Source organism: Podarcis pityusensis, assembly GCF_964106645.2.
Source record: "Podarcis pityusensis genome assembly, chromosome: 12".
Classification (NCBI taxonomy): Eukaryota; Metazoa; Chordata; class Lepidosauria; order Squamata; family Lacertidae; genus Podarcis; species Podarcis pityusensis.
In genome coordinates, this window is record NC_138037.1 from 46,103,460 (window position 1) to 46,119,400 (window position 15,941).

Below are 15,941 nucleotides of genomic sequence, written 5' to 3' on the forward strand. Positions count from 1 at the left end.
GCACAGTCCTGTCTATATGCCCTTCAGAACTTGCACATAACATTCCAAAAACATATGAATGCTTCCCCCCCCGCCCTCTTCTCTTAAATGCATAAAGAAGCCAAACATACGAACAGTGCTCATCTTCCTCCTAGTGGATTTAATTTGTTTTATAGTTGCGTAACATTTTAAAGCGATGCATCCATCTTCCTCCAATTCACATCACATTTCAAAGATTACAAGAAAGGCATTCAAAAGAACGACTTGCAACCCAATCCCACCCCTGGAAGAAGGACAACCCTAGACAGTTCTGCTCTCCTTGTCTCTCAAAATCTCTCCTACCTATTAGCAATATGATCAGCCTACTGATTCTCACAATAGGGGCTTCCTGCCTTGCTTTGAGAGAATGTTTAGGGACTCGCCTATTCAAAGACGGAGGTGGCTGAATTGGAGATGCAAGATTTCTGGAAATTTTGAGGCCCTGGGCAAAAGCAGAAATGGAAGGAATGTGGAATGAAACATACACGATACTTTCCTATCAAACCCAAACTTACTTTACTGCTTTAACAAGATAAAATGTGTCATTTACAAGGTAGTTAGCATCTAAAATGGTACGGCTTGACATATTTATTAAAATCGAACAGCAATCCTATGCACGTTAACTCAAAAGGAAGACCCATTCTTTGAGCAGAGCTTACTCCCAGGTACGCAGCCTCAAAAGTATAAATAACTTACAGTGCAATCCTACATGATATAGTTCTACTGAGGAGTAAGCCCCACTGAGTTCAATGAGTTGTAGTATTGCCAAGCTAGAACAAGGGTTGCCAGATATGGCAAGCAGCAATTCACAAGGAACCCAAGGCCCAAGTGCTCCTCTCGTGTAGATGGCAACAGCCTCTAGGCACAACTTCAGCACAACAGCACCCTCCCCACCTGTGATTTCTAGCAACAGGGATTCAGAAGTATGCTACCTCCAACAATGAAGACAGCCATTGACTACTGGGCACCTGGCTTCTGATAATGCCAAAGCTAAGTCTGGATGAATCTGAAAAGCTTTATACAATTAGTTTTCTGCTTTTCACTGCAACCGTTGTACCATTTGCAAGGCAACTCTTCTGCACAATGCGTGCCACTTATTGGGAACAAATACACAAAGGACTGTGTCCACTGTTCTCTGTTAAACCACACAGACTGGCAGGTGGAACTTTGGAGAGGCTAAATCTAGTATGCTATGGGTAGTTCTTGTTCTGGGGGATTCGATGCTTCTGATTTTGAAAAGTTATGGGTCTCAACAATCCAGGAATTTCACCAAATGAGGCAAGTTTCCAACACGAGTATCACTTCTATAAGTGGGAATTAAAGTCCCCCACATGTGTACAGATCTGTTTCGCTATACAGTATGTTCACATAACATAAAGCACTGGATAGGAATGGGATTTCCTTAAAATCTCAATATCAAGTTTATGTGCACAGATTTTCCCCCCTTCTAATTTTCATCTTGCTCTTTAATCTTGATGGGGTTAGGTTCCCCCACCCCTGCGCCGGTCCTGCTAAAAATGCCAACAATTCTTGCCCATTATATGCATTATTATATGTATATTCACTCCAGATTTCCTAAGGCAAGCAGCACATAAACAAGTACATACAATGATGCATATAACCATATGAAATACATATGTATTAATTTACTTGTAAAATTATAAGTATACTGAAGCATAGAGATTGATGCTTTTATGTACATCATACCTTGATATACCTTTTTTGGAATATTATTAGTTGGGCTTGGCTTGGGCATAAGTGGGTGCTCAAGGCAAGAGGCAGTCCAAGACGAGCAAAACTGAATGGGGTTGGAACTGCCCAAATCAGTGTATAAAACCATTCAAAAACATTCCTCCATTCTTAGCGCTGAGTGGTGTGGGTTTCTACAGTGCATATTGGCCAGCAGACCTATGTGTGATGGGGCACAGGTATGTGGAATTTCTTACATGGGAGTAATAAAAGGCATAGTTAGGTTTCCTATTTGTACAGTCGCAAAAACTTAATCGGCATACGATCTCTCAGCAGTAGTAAGAAAGCCTTACAAGTGAGTCCACAAGTTATTAGCCTATGCATAGTTCTACTAAACTCTCTGCCTACACATACCTCTATCAATCACTTGTGTCATACTGAGAACCTCAAAAGGAAAAAAACAAAGAAAAAACATCCCAGTTCTTTAAATTCCCTTGCCTGGGTGAAATTTGTATTCATCACAGGTGACAAGACTACTGACAATTAACACCTGCCTTAATGCTATTTGACATCTTTGCATACAAATGCTTGAAATTTGTACTCCACTTCCTATTGTTTTTAAAATGGTAAACCTGAGTTACATCTACCCCAGAGACAGCTTTTGCTTTATCTTATTGGGGTACACAGCCTTTCCTAACAGCAAGAATCATACTGGAGTACACCAAAATTACAGAGCGTCAGCACGTTAAGAGCACAGGTCACTGAATTAAGACTGGTATATTCACATCCATTAAAAAACTTTCAAAAAGATATACACAACATACACAATTTATACATAAATAAACAGAGTATAAGCCTTGCTTCAGGAATATTTGTTGCCCCCTTCACCTTCACCTTCAAATGCCACTTACAGCTGTGTCCTGTGAGCCGGCTTCTATACTTGCATCATTCTTACTCCTCAGGAGATTTACATCTTCACATATTTGCAACAGAAAACCAATGGAGAAACCTCATTCTAATCATCACTGTCACTTCCAGATTCACTCAACTGCAAGTCATTCCCTGTATTTAAAAAGAGGAAGTTAGAATTACTTGTTGGCCGTGATCTACACTGAAAAATTGCTGTATTTGACCTCAAATACACTGGGGAGAAAAATAGGGCGTTAAGCTGAAACACACTAATTCTAGATCATAAATATATTTATTTTAATGAAATTTATGTACAGGACTGCCACTGTCATTGACCTCTGCTCAGCATTCACTGGCTTAAGATTCACTAGGAGTCTGGAGGTGGCAGTGACTCATCTGCCCTGCAAACTGGTAGCTTTCAATCTACTTGCCTATTGGCTTCATGTAGCGTTTAACATTTAAAAAAGAATAAGCTCATCGCAGACTTGGCCCAGCAGATGACAGACTGGAACAGCAGCACCCATTTTCTGCAACAATTGCTGGCACCAGTTTCATTCACAGCTGGAAGAATTTAGACCGAGTCTGCTTTGTGTTCATAGAATCATAGAGTTGGAAGAGACCACAAGGGCCATCGAGTCCAACCCCCTGCCAAGCAGGAAACATATGAGGCCAAGTTGTGAAATCATATCACTATTTGCAGAGAGGGGCCATGAAATCTATGTTAATTCTTAGTTATTATTAAGCATTTCCTTATTTATATTTTTAAAGCAGCACTTGGGCACCATAAAAGAGGCAGGAAGTAGTCTGGTTATTTCTATCCACTCACACCCCTAATATGCAGCTCAGTAAAGTCAATGGGTTGCCAGGGGACTTCTGAACTAAGCCTCTTTACAATGTGAATGAATGAAACAGAAACAAACCTGATTTTGTTAAAACCCAAAGACCTCCATCTGTGTAGATCATGCTTGACCACTTGCTGAATGATCTGCATTCAATTGTGGGCTAAATACAGACCCATACATGTAACTGAACCAGACACCATGTTTTATTTAAGAAACAGAAATGCTAGTTTCAGGAGAGCAATTTAAAAAGAAGGAAATTATGAGAAAGGAAAGGACTGGGTACCACATCCCCTTCTCTCTCAAAGCCGCTTTTAAAAGCCAGCACTGCGTCTCAAGTTACACACCTGTGTATCTAATGTGTATTTAGACCCTTAGAAAGTGCATGTGCTGTAATAAATACATGCAGAAGACAAGAAACTTACTGAGCGTGCTCATGAGCTGATTGCTTCCTTGTGGCCTGCTGGTTCCATTGGCAACAGAGTTCTTGTTGTTACCCGGCTGGGAAGGGGAAGGGTGTGCAGCGTCATCCCCATCGCTGCTCGAGGTTTCATCATCGCTCCCAGAAGAGCTCTCTGAATCCGACGAGCTGCTTCCGCTGCTGCTACTCATCTGCTCAATTATTTCAACCTCGGCTCTCAACTCTGGAACAAAGGGACGTTTGCAAGGAGGTCAATAAAGGATTCCACGGGCCGTTGACACAGACAGCCAAACCAAACCATAGCAGAACGTTGAGATCTGCCCCCCCAAAATCTAAAAGCATCTTAGATGTTGTGAAGATCTTGGTGCAGAATGTGGCTGCCAGCATTTTGCCTTGCACCGAAGGACTTGCACATGTCACAACCGTTATTTCAGCAGTACGTTTGCTGCCTATTTGCTTCCAGGCCCAATTTTAGATGTTTATCTTACCTTTAAGCCCTTAAGAACCAAATACCTGAGGGAGTGCCTCTTCCCATATCAGGCAGCTCCTGTCTGAAGATTTTCTGTAAAGGCCTTTCTCCAAATACTGACTTTAGCAGAGATATGGTATGAGTTAACAGAGGGCCTTTTCTGTGGTGACTTCCTGACTCTGGAATGCCCTCCCTAAACAGACATTGCATTTTTTTCAGCACAATGCTAGCTGTTTCCTGTTTGCCCATGCACTTTTGATGACATGTATACGCAGAAGTCCAAGTGAACCGCATGAGGCTTACTCTCAGGTAAGAGAGGCTAAGACCATTTGGATCCCTTCCAGTCGGGATTCATGGGACAGAAACTGCCTTGGTCGCACTGGTCGATGATCTCCGGCAGGCTAGGGACAAAGGTGAGAGCTGTTTCCTAGTTCTGCTGGATCTCTCAGCGGATTTTGATACCATCGACCATAACATCCTTCTGGACTGTCTAGAGGGGGTGGGAAATGGGGGCACTGTTATACAGTGGTTCCGCTCCCTCCTCCTGGGCCGTGTTCAGAAAGTGGGGGCGGGGGGAAATGAGTGTTCAGACCCCTGGGCTCTCACTTATGGGGTGCCTTAGGGTTCTGTCCTGTCCCCCATGCTTTTCAACATCTACACACAACTGCTAGGAGAGATCATCAGGGGGTTTGGGCTGGGTGTTCATCAGTACGCGGATGATACCCAGCTCTACCTCTCTCTCAAATCAGAACCAGTGAAGGCGGTAAAGTCCCTGTGTGAGTGTCTGGAGGCGGATGGAGGATGGATAGCGGCTAACAGATTGAGGTTGAATCTTGACAAGGCAGAAGTACTGTTTTTGATTACTTTGATTACTGCCTTAGTCATAATGTTTAATTAACCTGCTTGTGCTGTAAATTGTTTATACAAATCTTATTTATTAGCTTAATTTTTGTATTTATGTATATACGTAAAGGTTTTATTTACACCTTTGCACACTACCTTGGAATCTTTTTAATGAAGAGCAGTTAACAAAAAAATGCAAATTTTTTTTTTTTTTTAATGTAGGGATATACCAGAATATGGTAGTCTGCCAACCACTGATTAGAAAAAATATATTAGAAAAGAAATGTATTACACATGATAGCTCTTTCCCTTCACTGCAAAAAGATGGACTAGGCAAGCATTTCAAGTCACATTTCTACAGGATTCTAACAGATCTGTCGACTACTTACCTAATTGTTTTACTCTGACAAATACTCCAGTGTATCAGGGAATTTGAATTCTTATGTAATGGGGAGTCTAAAATAGGATTATATACTTTTTCCACTGTCTGCAGTTCAAATAGGAGTGAACTGCATTTTGTTTTGCTCTGAGCACTTAAACTGGCTTACTAAGAAGGGCTTGTCTTTGGAAATGCCGATTGACCCGAAATACTAATGAGACTTAGATTTTACCATGGCCTGGCCACTAGTTTCACACTGACAATATTTGTTCCTAGATAGGCAAATCAGTAACAGACGCTTCATTGCGCAGCTAGATATTTTGGGTGAAACCAGTACAATAAATTAGCATTTTTATTTGTTTTTTTAAACCTCTGAAATATAGGTGATGTATCATGACAACAGCATAAAATTTTATTTGGAAGGCTACTATTTAGGGGCAAACATACAGCGATCGTTTTATTGTCAATATTCTACCAAGCTTTTGAGTTTTGCAAGACTTTTTATACCTTCTTTTAGACACAACTGAAGTTCAGTGCCTTTTCAACTTTTTGCAGAATTAACTTTACACGAAGCGTATTTTAAAAAGCTAGATGATCATTTTTAAACCAGTGCAGAACACGTAACCCAATTATCCTCTCGACAAACAGAAGAGAAATCACTGGACCCACCTTCACCTACTTTATGCAAGGACTTCAAAGTTCTGTAGACTAAGAAATGCAACTTTGGCCTCACCACTTTGGAGTGAGGCCCCCTGCCGCCAATTTTTAGCTAAAAATTCCCTGTTTAGGGAAGCTTTTAATGTTTGATGTATCATTGTATTTTAATATTCTTTTGGAAGCCGCCCAGAGTGGCTGGGGAAACCCAGCCAGATGGGCGGGGTATAAATAATAAATTATTATTATTATTATTATTATTATTAAAAAGAAATTGCTGTGGTAAGGTCTACTGTGGATGCTGCCACATCATTCAGAGTGAGAAACAAATCAATTTCCACAAATCTGTCTGAAATGGGACACAAAGAATAAGGAAAACTGGATTCACAGCAAATCCATTGAGAATTCTCAAGTATTTTTACCGTGAAGTTGCAAAACCATACCTCTCTTAATGTCATCCAGCTGAGGCTCTGGGGAAGGATTGTCTTTCAGTGGGGAGGTCTTGGGACCCGCTGCTGGTTTTGTAGGAGCTCTGAACTGGGTAGAAGAAGGTTGTGAGGCTCGGGCCGATTGCTGTTCTATCCGCGCCTGAATTTTGCTGCTGCCTTCGGCTCTGAAACAGGATTTTGAGCACACAGATACAATGACACCTCAAACACAACACCTATGCATCTTCTCAACTCCCCCTCACCCCCTTACCCTCTTCCATCCTTTCCAAAATGTCTGAAAAACCCCAAATTCTATCAGGATTGTGTAAAATCAGTAACTGTACGATCCAAGCAAATTTAAGACCTGAATATATGTCAGCACTTTCAGGGAGAGAATGAGACCTAAGCACTGGCTCAAATCTACCAAGGAAATAAATGGTCCTTTAAAAAGTGAAGAAACAAAACGAAACACTGTCTGGATGTAACATTTGCATCTACTAATTTCTAAAGCCCCCCCCCCCCCATCTACAGAATGGACCAAACTCAAATATGCAAATGACATGGCTCTTTTTTAGACTGTACCACTTTGAGGATTGTATATATCACAGGTAGGCAACTTGCAGCCCACGCTTCATTTTTTAAAAATTGACTTAAGAAAATCATACAGACAGCAAAATGAAGAAGCCTAAATTAACATTGCCTTCTACCGATAAGAAATAATAATAACTATTACAATAATGAAAATATTAAAAATACATTTACTACCCCTTTTGAACTTCTATTCTGGTTACAATATATTACTACTCTATAAGAATCTATTATATCCTTTGCTGTCCCTTATTTTATTTCCCAAATTCAACCTAACCCTCTCCCCCCCCCCACTGCTTCCCTTCACCTGTGTGAGATCTTCCCATCCTAACATTTTTTTCTAGTTGCTTGAATAAAATAGAATAACATGAAAACTGTTAAATTATAATGACTTCTTTTGTCCTTACACGCTTAACAATTGCCTATTAAGAGTTCTGCTTTAACACCATATTTCTTCGTGTATTCCCCTACGCATTCCCATTCTGTATAGAATTTTTGATTGGAGCAGCCCCTGATTGCTGCAGTCATTTTTGCCATCTCGGCAAACTCACAAATCTTAACTTGCCACTCAGTCATTTGCGGTACTTTTTCTGTTTTCCAAGATTTTGCCATAAGTATTCTTGCGCCTGCGGTTATATACAAAAATATATTCCATTTGTCCTTGGGTATGTTGTTTGTTAATAAACTCAATAAATATGGCACTGGTTTTTTTAAAAAATAGAGCTCCAGCCCACACTTCATTTTCTGTAGCCCTCAACACCTGAAGCTGATCAATTCCCGTATCTGATCAGAATTCCTCCCTCATTGTTCTTTTCTTGGCTTTTGAAGTGTACTCCCTACCTTCTACAGTATTTCATTTCAGAACAAAGCTGCAGTTTTTTTTAATTGATTAGTAAAAACTGATTTTAAAAAGCCCATTTTCCCTGGTTGTACGCCTTGGGGAAAACAGCTTTTTCCACGGCTGTCTATTAATTGGTAGGCTTCTGCCATGTGTGTGTGTCACACTAAAGTAAGAAAGGAATTACTTTCATTTGTTTTCCAGAACAGTACAGTGGTACGTCGGGTTACATACTCTTCAGGTTACATACGCTTCAGGTTATACACTCTGCTAACCCAGAAATAGTGCTTCAGGTTAAGCACTTTGCTTCAGGATGAGAACAGAAATCGTGCTCCGGCGGTTCAGGAGCAGCAGGAGGCCCCATTAGCTAAAGTGGTGCTTCAGGTTAAGAACAGTTTCAGGTTAAGAACGGACCTCTGGAACGAATTAAGTTCTTAACCCGAGGTACCACTGTAACTGCATTGGATCTCATATGGACTATACATTTAAAGCAGTATCATACCCCTTCAAAGTCAAGGCTTTCCTCAAAGAATCCTAGTTTGTTAAGAGTGCTGATGCATGTTAGACCCCTATTCCCCTCACACAGCTACAATTCCCAGAGTGGTTTCACAGTCAATCGATCTTCCCAGGAACCCCTTGAGAGCTGTACCTCCATGAGGAGAATAGGGGTCTCCTAACAACTCCTAACAACTCGGAGAATTGATGCTTTTGAATTATGGTGCTGGAGGAGACTCTTGAGAGTCCCATGGACTGCAAGAAGATCAAACCTATCCATTCTGAAGGAAATCAGACCTGAGTGCTCACTGGAAGGACAGATCGTGAAGCTGAGGCTCCAATACTTTGGCCACCTCATGAGAAGACTCCCTGGAAAATACCCTGATGTTGGGAAAGATGGAGGGCACAAGGAGAAGGGGACGACAGAGGACGAGATGGTTGGATAGTGTTCTCGAAGCTACCAGCATGAGTTTGACCAAACTGCGGGAGGCAGTGGAAGACAGGAGGGCCTGGCGTGCTCTGGTCCAGGCGGTCACGAAGAGTCGGACACGACTAAACGACTAAACAACAACAACAACTCGGAGCACCCTTAACAAACTCCCTACCTCTAGAGCAGAGGAGTATTTTCCAGGTTTAAAATTTCCTTGTACATGTCAGAAACCAGGGTTCTTGCCTTCTCTCTGAGATGCTGGTGTTCCATTTTATTTATATATGCATTTTATTTATATACCACTAAATAACAAACAAGCACCATGTACACACTGTAATATATACTCATCAAAATATTATGTTAAAAAAAGAAAAGAAATCATAGCCAAGGGTTTGAAATATGCCACCTGCAGTGTGAGATAGGGCTATGCTGTGTGTTGTTTTCTCCAAATTAGAAGCGGCCCTGTGGGTTTGTGCCAGCCGTTTTTACCTTGTCTTCTTGACTTGAATGCTGCTGCTTAGCTTTTCAAGCACATATTCCCCAGTATCGTGATTGATAATAAGTACGCAGTCCTTCTGGTATGGTCTTTTATTTCCTTTGAACACCGTCATTGGAGGAGTAGAACCCTGGTTGTCAAGAAAAGCAGAGATTACCCTGAAGTCCAAACAAGTGCACAAGCTCATGCCAAGAAAAACTGACTCCTTAACTAAAATGCCATATCTAGTCACTCATCTTCAAGGCTGCATTTGGATGCTTTAATAGGCTACCTCTGAATACGTGGTCACTGAACTGCACTCCAACAGTTTGCCTTTACAGTGGTACCTCGGGTTAAGTACTTAATTCGTTCCGGAGGTCCGTTCTTAACCTGAAACTGTTCTTAACCTGAAGCACCACTTTAGGTAACGGGGCCTCCTGCTGCCGTCGCGCCGCCAGAGCCAGATTTCTGTTCTTATCCTGAAGCAAAGTTCTTAACCTGAAGCACTATTTCTGGGTTAGCGGAGTCTGTAACCTGAAGCGTATGTAACCCAAGGTACCACTGTAAGGAAAAACAAATGCCTGCATATTTAACATCTCCCTCTTTATGCTTCTTTGCAAAATGTGCAGTCTTGCAGATTTTTTGTTTTAGGCTTCAGGATACTTCTTGGTAGTACAGTAAGGAGTCAAAGAGAAAACAGAGCTCTAGCAATGCCTATAGGTAGAACTATCACCTGAAGAACTTCATATATAAAATCAGTATATCCTTTATATTCAGTGGTGATCTGCATTTTTAAAGGCAATGACCTAAGTACATACAGTGGTACCTCAGGTTACATACGCTTCAGGTTACATACGCTTCAGGTTATAGACTCCGCTAACCCAGAAATATTACCTTGGGTTAAGAACTTTGCTTCAGGATGAGAACAGAAATCATGCAGCGGTGGCAGCGGGAGGCCCCATTAGCTAAAGTGGTACCTCAGGTTAAGGACAGTTTCAGGTTAAGAACAGACCTCCAGAATGAATTAAGTTCTTAACCCGAGGTACCACTGTATATGTAAAAGAACATTCTATAAAACTCAGTCAGAAGAGACTTTCAAATGCAGGTTCCAGGCATACGCTGAAGTTTACCTAGAACTAAAATAATAAACATAGGCTATGAAAGAAGGGGTCCACAATTGTAGAACTAAAATCTAAATAGAAAGAGGCTACCTGGGGAGGGGAGGGAAATAGAAACGTGCGCGCACACACACACACACACACACACACACACACACAATTTTAGAATAGATATATACTCACATCCCAGACACACTACATTATTGGTGTTAGATAAGGCAACACAGAACAGGTAAAGTTAGCATCTTCTATTAAATCACCACTAGCTGTTACCAGGTTCTTTTGAAAAATGCATACAGTCTTCTTCTTGGCCACAAATTCAATAGTTCAGAGCAAAAAAGCATAGCTGGGGGAAGGAGGAGCAAAAATGGGACACACAGTAAACTTACTGGGATGTGTGGTAATGTAATTGTGACTTCGTCTCCTTTGCCAACTTGAAGCTCCCCTTCACAAGATGTATCAATAGATGCTGGTTTGAAGTCATCTAGAGAGAACAATAGTAAGTATTAAATATCTATTGGGCTTTAAAGGTTCCTGATTAACATCCATCTGGGACAAATTCACTCCCTCTTTGCTATTACCGATGAAATGTATTATTGTGGTGGATATAAAGGGAATAAGGGAACCATGAAGTTTAGCTTAAAAGCTTTAGAAAACCCCAACAGTTACTGCATCAGAATATTTTATGTTGTTAAAAGCTTCCCCCCCGCCCCAGTCATTTTGCATCATCTACAAAGCTCCCTTTTGCTGGTGTCCCGAGAAACTTTTAATTCTCCACCCAGCCAGCAGCAAATAATCATGCTGTAACACACTTTTAAATAAACCTTCCAAACTTCAAAAGTAGCTTTTCAAGCGTCCTGTCTGCTGTTAAAGAAATAAAATAGCCCTGGCTGTTTTATAGTCCCTGCCTCTTGTCTCTTTCAACAGTAATGTGATATGCTAGGAAGCTTCAATTACTTAATTTATTCACGTCAAAAAAGTTGCTACTGTAACACAACCAGTAAAAAAAGTGGGGGAATAGCACTACCTACTTAACTTTGGGCAACCAACAAGTGGTCCCAACCAAGCAACCAAATGACAACCTGCTGCATGTTTCAGGGCTGGAAAAAGATGTATCCATTATCAATCTCTGCATTATTTTGGAAACGCTGTTAAAAACCTGCTAGCAAGATTCCTCTGGCTAAGAAAAATAGTATTTCTTAACTGACAAAGGCTCTGTGCTTTTTAACATCTGCTTGTAGGGTTCCCAACTTAAATAAAAGGCAAAGGCCTGGCCTGTACCTCTAGCACAGCTTGATGTGCAGAAATCACCAGCTGAAGCATTTCGCGGTATGGAAAAAACGCGATGCCCTGATCTTTGCAACCCACTGTTAACAGCAGAAAGAGTTGGCAACCCCTGGTTGCTCACTGTGCCTCCTATTAAGGACACATACCCTATTGTCTGCAGAAATAGCTGGCAACCCTCCCAAGCATTCATCATGGGGCACAGAGGAGAGTAAATAGGCTTTGACCACAGGTAATTGGCCCAATCTGAATCTGTCCCCGATTGTGCACAGAAAGGGCTGCCAGCTTCTTAACTTGCTCCTGTCTCGGCCCATTTAACAACTGTTTGATTCCATAGGAATTAGTCAGGGATTGTGTTCAGTTCCAGGATATAGGAAGCTTTCCCTCCTGATGTCTGCATCTCAAACTCTGAAGGAACGGTTATAGGAAGGGTTTGTGTTCTAGCCATGCTATGGCCAACAAACAATATGTGTAAAAAGAGTAAGAAAGACAGTTAACTCTGCCCCCCAACAAGAAGTAGGGGTTGTCCCTGTGACCATGGGCGTAACCAGGATATATGTTTTGGGGGGACAGGACACCCACCTGTCATCAACTTCTGTCTAACTCTGCCTAGCAGTGTTTCCCCAAATTGGGTCTCCAGCAGTTTTTGGACCACAACTCCCATCATCCCTAGCTAGCAGGACCAGTGGTCAGGGATGGTGGGAATTGTAGTTCAAAAACAGCAGGAGACCCAAGTTTGGGAAACACTAGTCTAGCAGCTTTGGAACGAAACGTCTCAACAGCAGTTGTTGCAAATCACTTTCTTTTGACCCCACGTGCTCTAAGAAAAAGCTGTCAAAATCCTTCTACAATTTCTACTTTTAGTTAAGAATTTTTATTTATTTCCTGGATGCCTGTGACCCTAACACACACACATACAGAAATTTAGCAGGTGAGTATTTCTCCTGCAACTGCATCTCCTTAATACTAATAATACTAAGAATAATTTTGTTATTTATACTCTGACCATCTGGCTGGGTTTCCCCAGTCACTCTGGGCGGCTAACAGCATATATAGTAAAACATAGTAAAACATCAAACATTAAAAACTTCCCAATACAGGGCTGCCTTCAGATGTCTTCTAAAAGTTATGTACCATAGTTCCCAATGGAAAAAAGCTTCTCTTGATGCTTTTCTGGCTGAGCAGCTGCTCTTAAGGGCACCAGAAGACCCGGACCAGTTAAGAAACAGAACAGAAATACTGACAACTGAAAACAGGGAGAGGGAGGAGAAGATGCTGCTTTTCTGAACTCTCAAAAGCACCTTATGGTGCAATCGTGTGCATGCCTAGTACAGTGGTACCTCTGGATGCGAACGGGATCCGTTACGGACCCCCGTTCGCATCCTGAAGTGAACACAACCCGCATCTGCGTGGGTCACGATTCACCGCTTCTGTGCATGCGCGTGACGTCATTTTGAGCGTCTGCGCATGCGGCAAAACCCAGAAGGAATGCGCTCCGTTACTTCCGGGTTGCCGTGGAGTGCAACTCAAACGCGCCCAACCCGAAGTGCATTCAACTCAAGGTATGACTGTACTGAGGTCAACCCCACCAAATTCAGTGGATTATTTATATTATTGTTGTTGTTGGGATGACCCCACCAAATTCAGTGCATTGTTGCTGTTGTTATTTTTATTACTACTACTACTACCACCACCTTTAAACGCCCTCCCTTCAGATGTCAAGGAAACAACTATCTGACTTCTTAGAAGACAACTGAAAGCAACCTTGTTTGGGGAAGTTTTCAAGGATGGATGTTTCTATTACATTTTTAGATATGTTGCAAGCTGCCCAGAGTGGCTGGGGAAATGCAATATAAATAACAAAATTATTGATAATTATTATAATAATTATTATTATCAGTATACCGAGGGCCGGATTTAGGTTTGATGAGGCCCTAAGCTACTGACGGTAATGGGGCCCTTTATATATCCAGCTGTCAACAATAAATTGTCACTGTTTTTTGTGTTGAATACATGTGATGTGGTAATTTATGAACCTAATAGATATCTTTAAAGCCCTTTGCGGCCTAGGACCCACATACCTACGGGACGGCCTCTCCTGGTATGCCCCACAGAGGACCTTAAGGTCCACAATGACAACACTTTGGAGGTCCCAAGTTGCAAGGTGGTTAGCTTGGTCTCAACAAGGGCCAGGGCCTTTTCAGTACTGGCCCCGACTTGGTGGAACTCTCTGCCACAAGAGACTAGGGCCCTGCGGGACTTGACATCTTTCCGTAGGGCCTGCAAGACATAAGTCTGACCCTTATGTTTCCCTCCCCTTATGGTTTTGATCTATGGGCTACTATTAAAATGAGGCTGCATTTTAAATTGTATTTTAACCCGTATTTTAAATTGGGGTGTTCCCCCCCCTTAATTATGTTTTTATTGTAATTTTATTGGTGTTAGCCGCCCTGAGCCCGCTCTGGCCAGGGAGAGCGGGGTATAAATATTATTATTACAGTCATACCTCGGGTTGAATATGCTTCATGTTGAGCGCATTCGAGTTGCGCTCCACGACAACTCGGAAGTAACGGAGCGTGTTACGTCCGGGTTTCGCTGCTCGTGCATGCGCTCAAAATGATGTCACGCGGAAGCGGCAAAAAGCAACGCGCTGTCGCTAGTTACGTTTGCTTCTGGATGCGAACGGGGCTCTGGAACGGATCCCATTCGTATCCCAAGGTACCACTGTATCATCATCATCAAGCCATTTGCACGTGTTGCCATGCAACCAGTCCATGCAGAATGTGGGGACCCTATATATAGAAATGAGCAAACCAGTGATGTTTTAGGGAGCAGGCGGGGCTCATTACTTACATCACAGGAGAATACACAACACAAAACACAGTTGCTGTGTGTAGGTTTTATCTTATATTTTTGCAATGTACATGCAGGGTGTTTTTTTCCTTTAATTTTTTTGGGGGCCCGCAAGAGAGGGGGGCCCAAGCTAATTTAGCTTATACGTAAATCCGGCACTGAGTATACCGGCCTATACCCTCGACCCTCAGCCCCCTCCACAATTGGGTTGTTTTTCCCCCGCCCCTTAATTAACAGTGTAATCTCACTGAAGTTGCACAAGTGACAATAAAGTATTTCAAATTATGTTTTTATTGTAATTTTATTGGTGTTAGCAGCCCTGAGCCTGGCTGTGGCCGGGGAAGGCAGAGTATAAATAAAAAATAATAATAATAATAATAATTATTAAGCCATTTGCACATGTTACCATGCAACCGGTCCATGCAGAATGTGGGGGCCCTATATATAGAAATGAGCAAACCAGTGATGTTTTAGGGAGCAGGCGGGGCTCATTACTTACATCACAGGAGAATACACAACACAAAACACAGTTGCTGTATGTAGGTTTTATCTTATATTTTTGCAATGTACATGCAGGGTGTTTTTTCCCTTTAAATTTTTTGGGGGCCCGCAAGAGAGTGGGGCCCCAAGCTACAGCTTATTTAACTTATACGTAAATCCGGCACTGAGTATACCGGCCTATACCCTCGACCCTCAGCCCCCTCCACTCGGACGAAGCCCCCCTGGCCCGTCCTGAGAGAAGGAAGGGCTGCCATTCCCCCTCAGGCTCCCGCTCGCTTCCCCCGGAGTGGGCCCCGCTGGCGCTTGCTCGCGAGTAGGCCTCCTTTTCCCCTCAGGAGCCGCTTCCCTCGGGCCCGGGGGCTGTGGGCGAACCGACCGTCCGTCCCCCCGGCGCCCCCTTACTCACAGCGGATGGTGTGGAAGGAGGCCTTGGGGTGCCTCTCGAAGCTCTCGCCCAGCTGCAGCGGGTGCTCGTCCTTGTCCAGCAGCGGGTTCGCCGAGCCGTTCATGGCCGCCGAGCGAAAAAGCAAGCGCGGCGGCTCCTTCGCCGGCAACAACGACGACCAAGGCCCGCCCGGGCCCTTGCGCTTCTTCTCCTCCTGCTCTCCCTCTTCCGGGCTGCCAGGAGGCGGCGGCGGCGGCGTGTGACCGGGAAAGCGCTCCGCGCCTGAGGGGAGAGAGAGAGAAGGTAGGCCTCAGCCGCCGCTAGG

At 42.9% G+C, this 15,941-nt stretch overlaps 2 protein-coding genes across 2 annotated transcripts in view; one reads left to right on the plus strand and one right to left on the minus strand.

Moving 5' to 3' along the window:
• Positions 1–262: 262 nt before the first annotated feature.
• On the minus strand, positions 263–15,772 carry EAF1 (ELL associated factor 1). The gene is made up of 6 exons (XM_080975081.1): positions 15,638–15,772; positions 10,983–11,077; positions 9,490–9,626; positions 6,665–6,834; positions 3,881–4,099; positions 263–2,769 (listed from the first exon to the last, which is right to left on the minus strand). The coding sequence occupies exons 1-6, from the start codon at positions 15,738–15,740 to the stop codon at positions 2,723–2,725; spliced, it is 771 nt and encodes a 256-aa protein (XP_080831207.1). The 5' UTR covers positions 15,741–15,772; the 3' UTR covers positions 263–2,722.
• METTL6 (methyltransferase 6, tRNA N3-cytidine) overlaps positions 15,245–15,941 on the plus strand; it is a 30,868-nt gene continuing 30,171 nt past the window's right edge. Inside the window, exon 1 of the mRNA XM_080975061.1 lies at positions 15,245–15,265. The gene's annotated coding sequence lies outside the window, so the exon portion shown is untranslated. The remainder of the gene's footprint in view (positions 15,266–15,941) is intronic.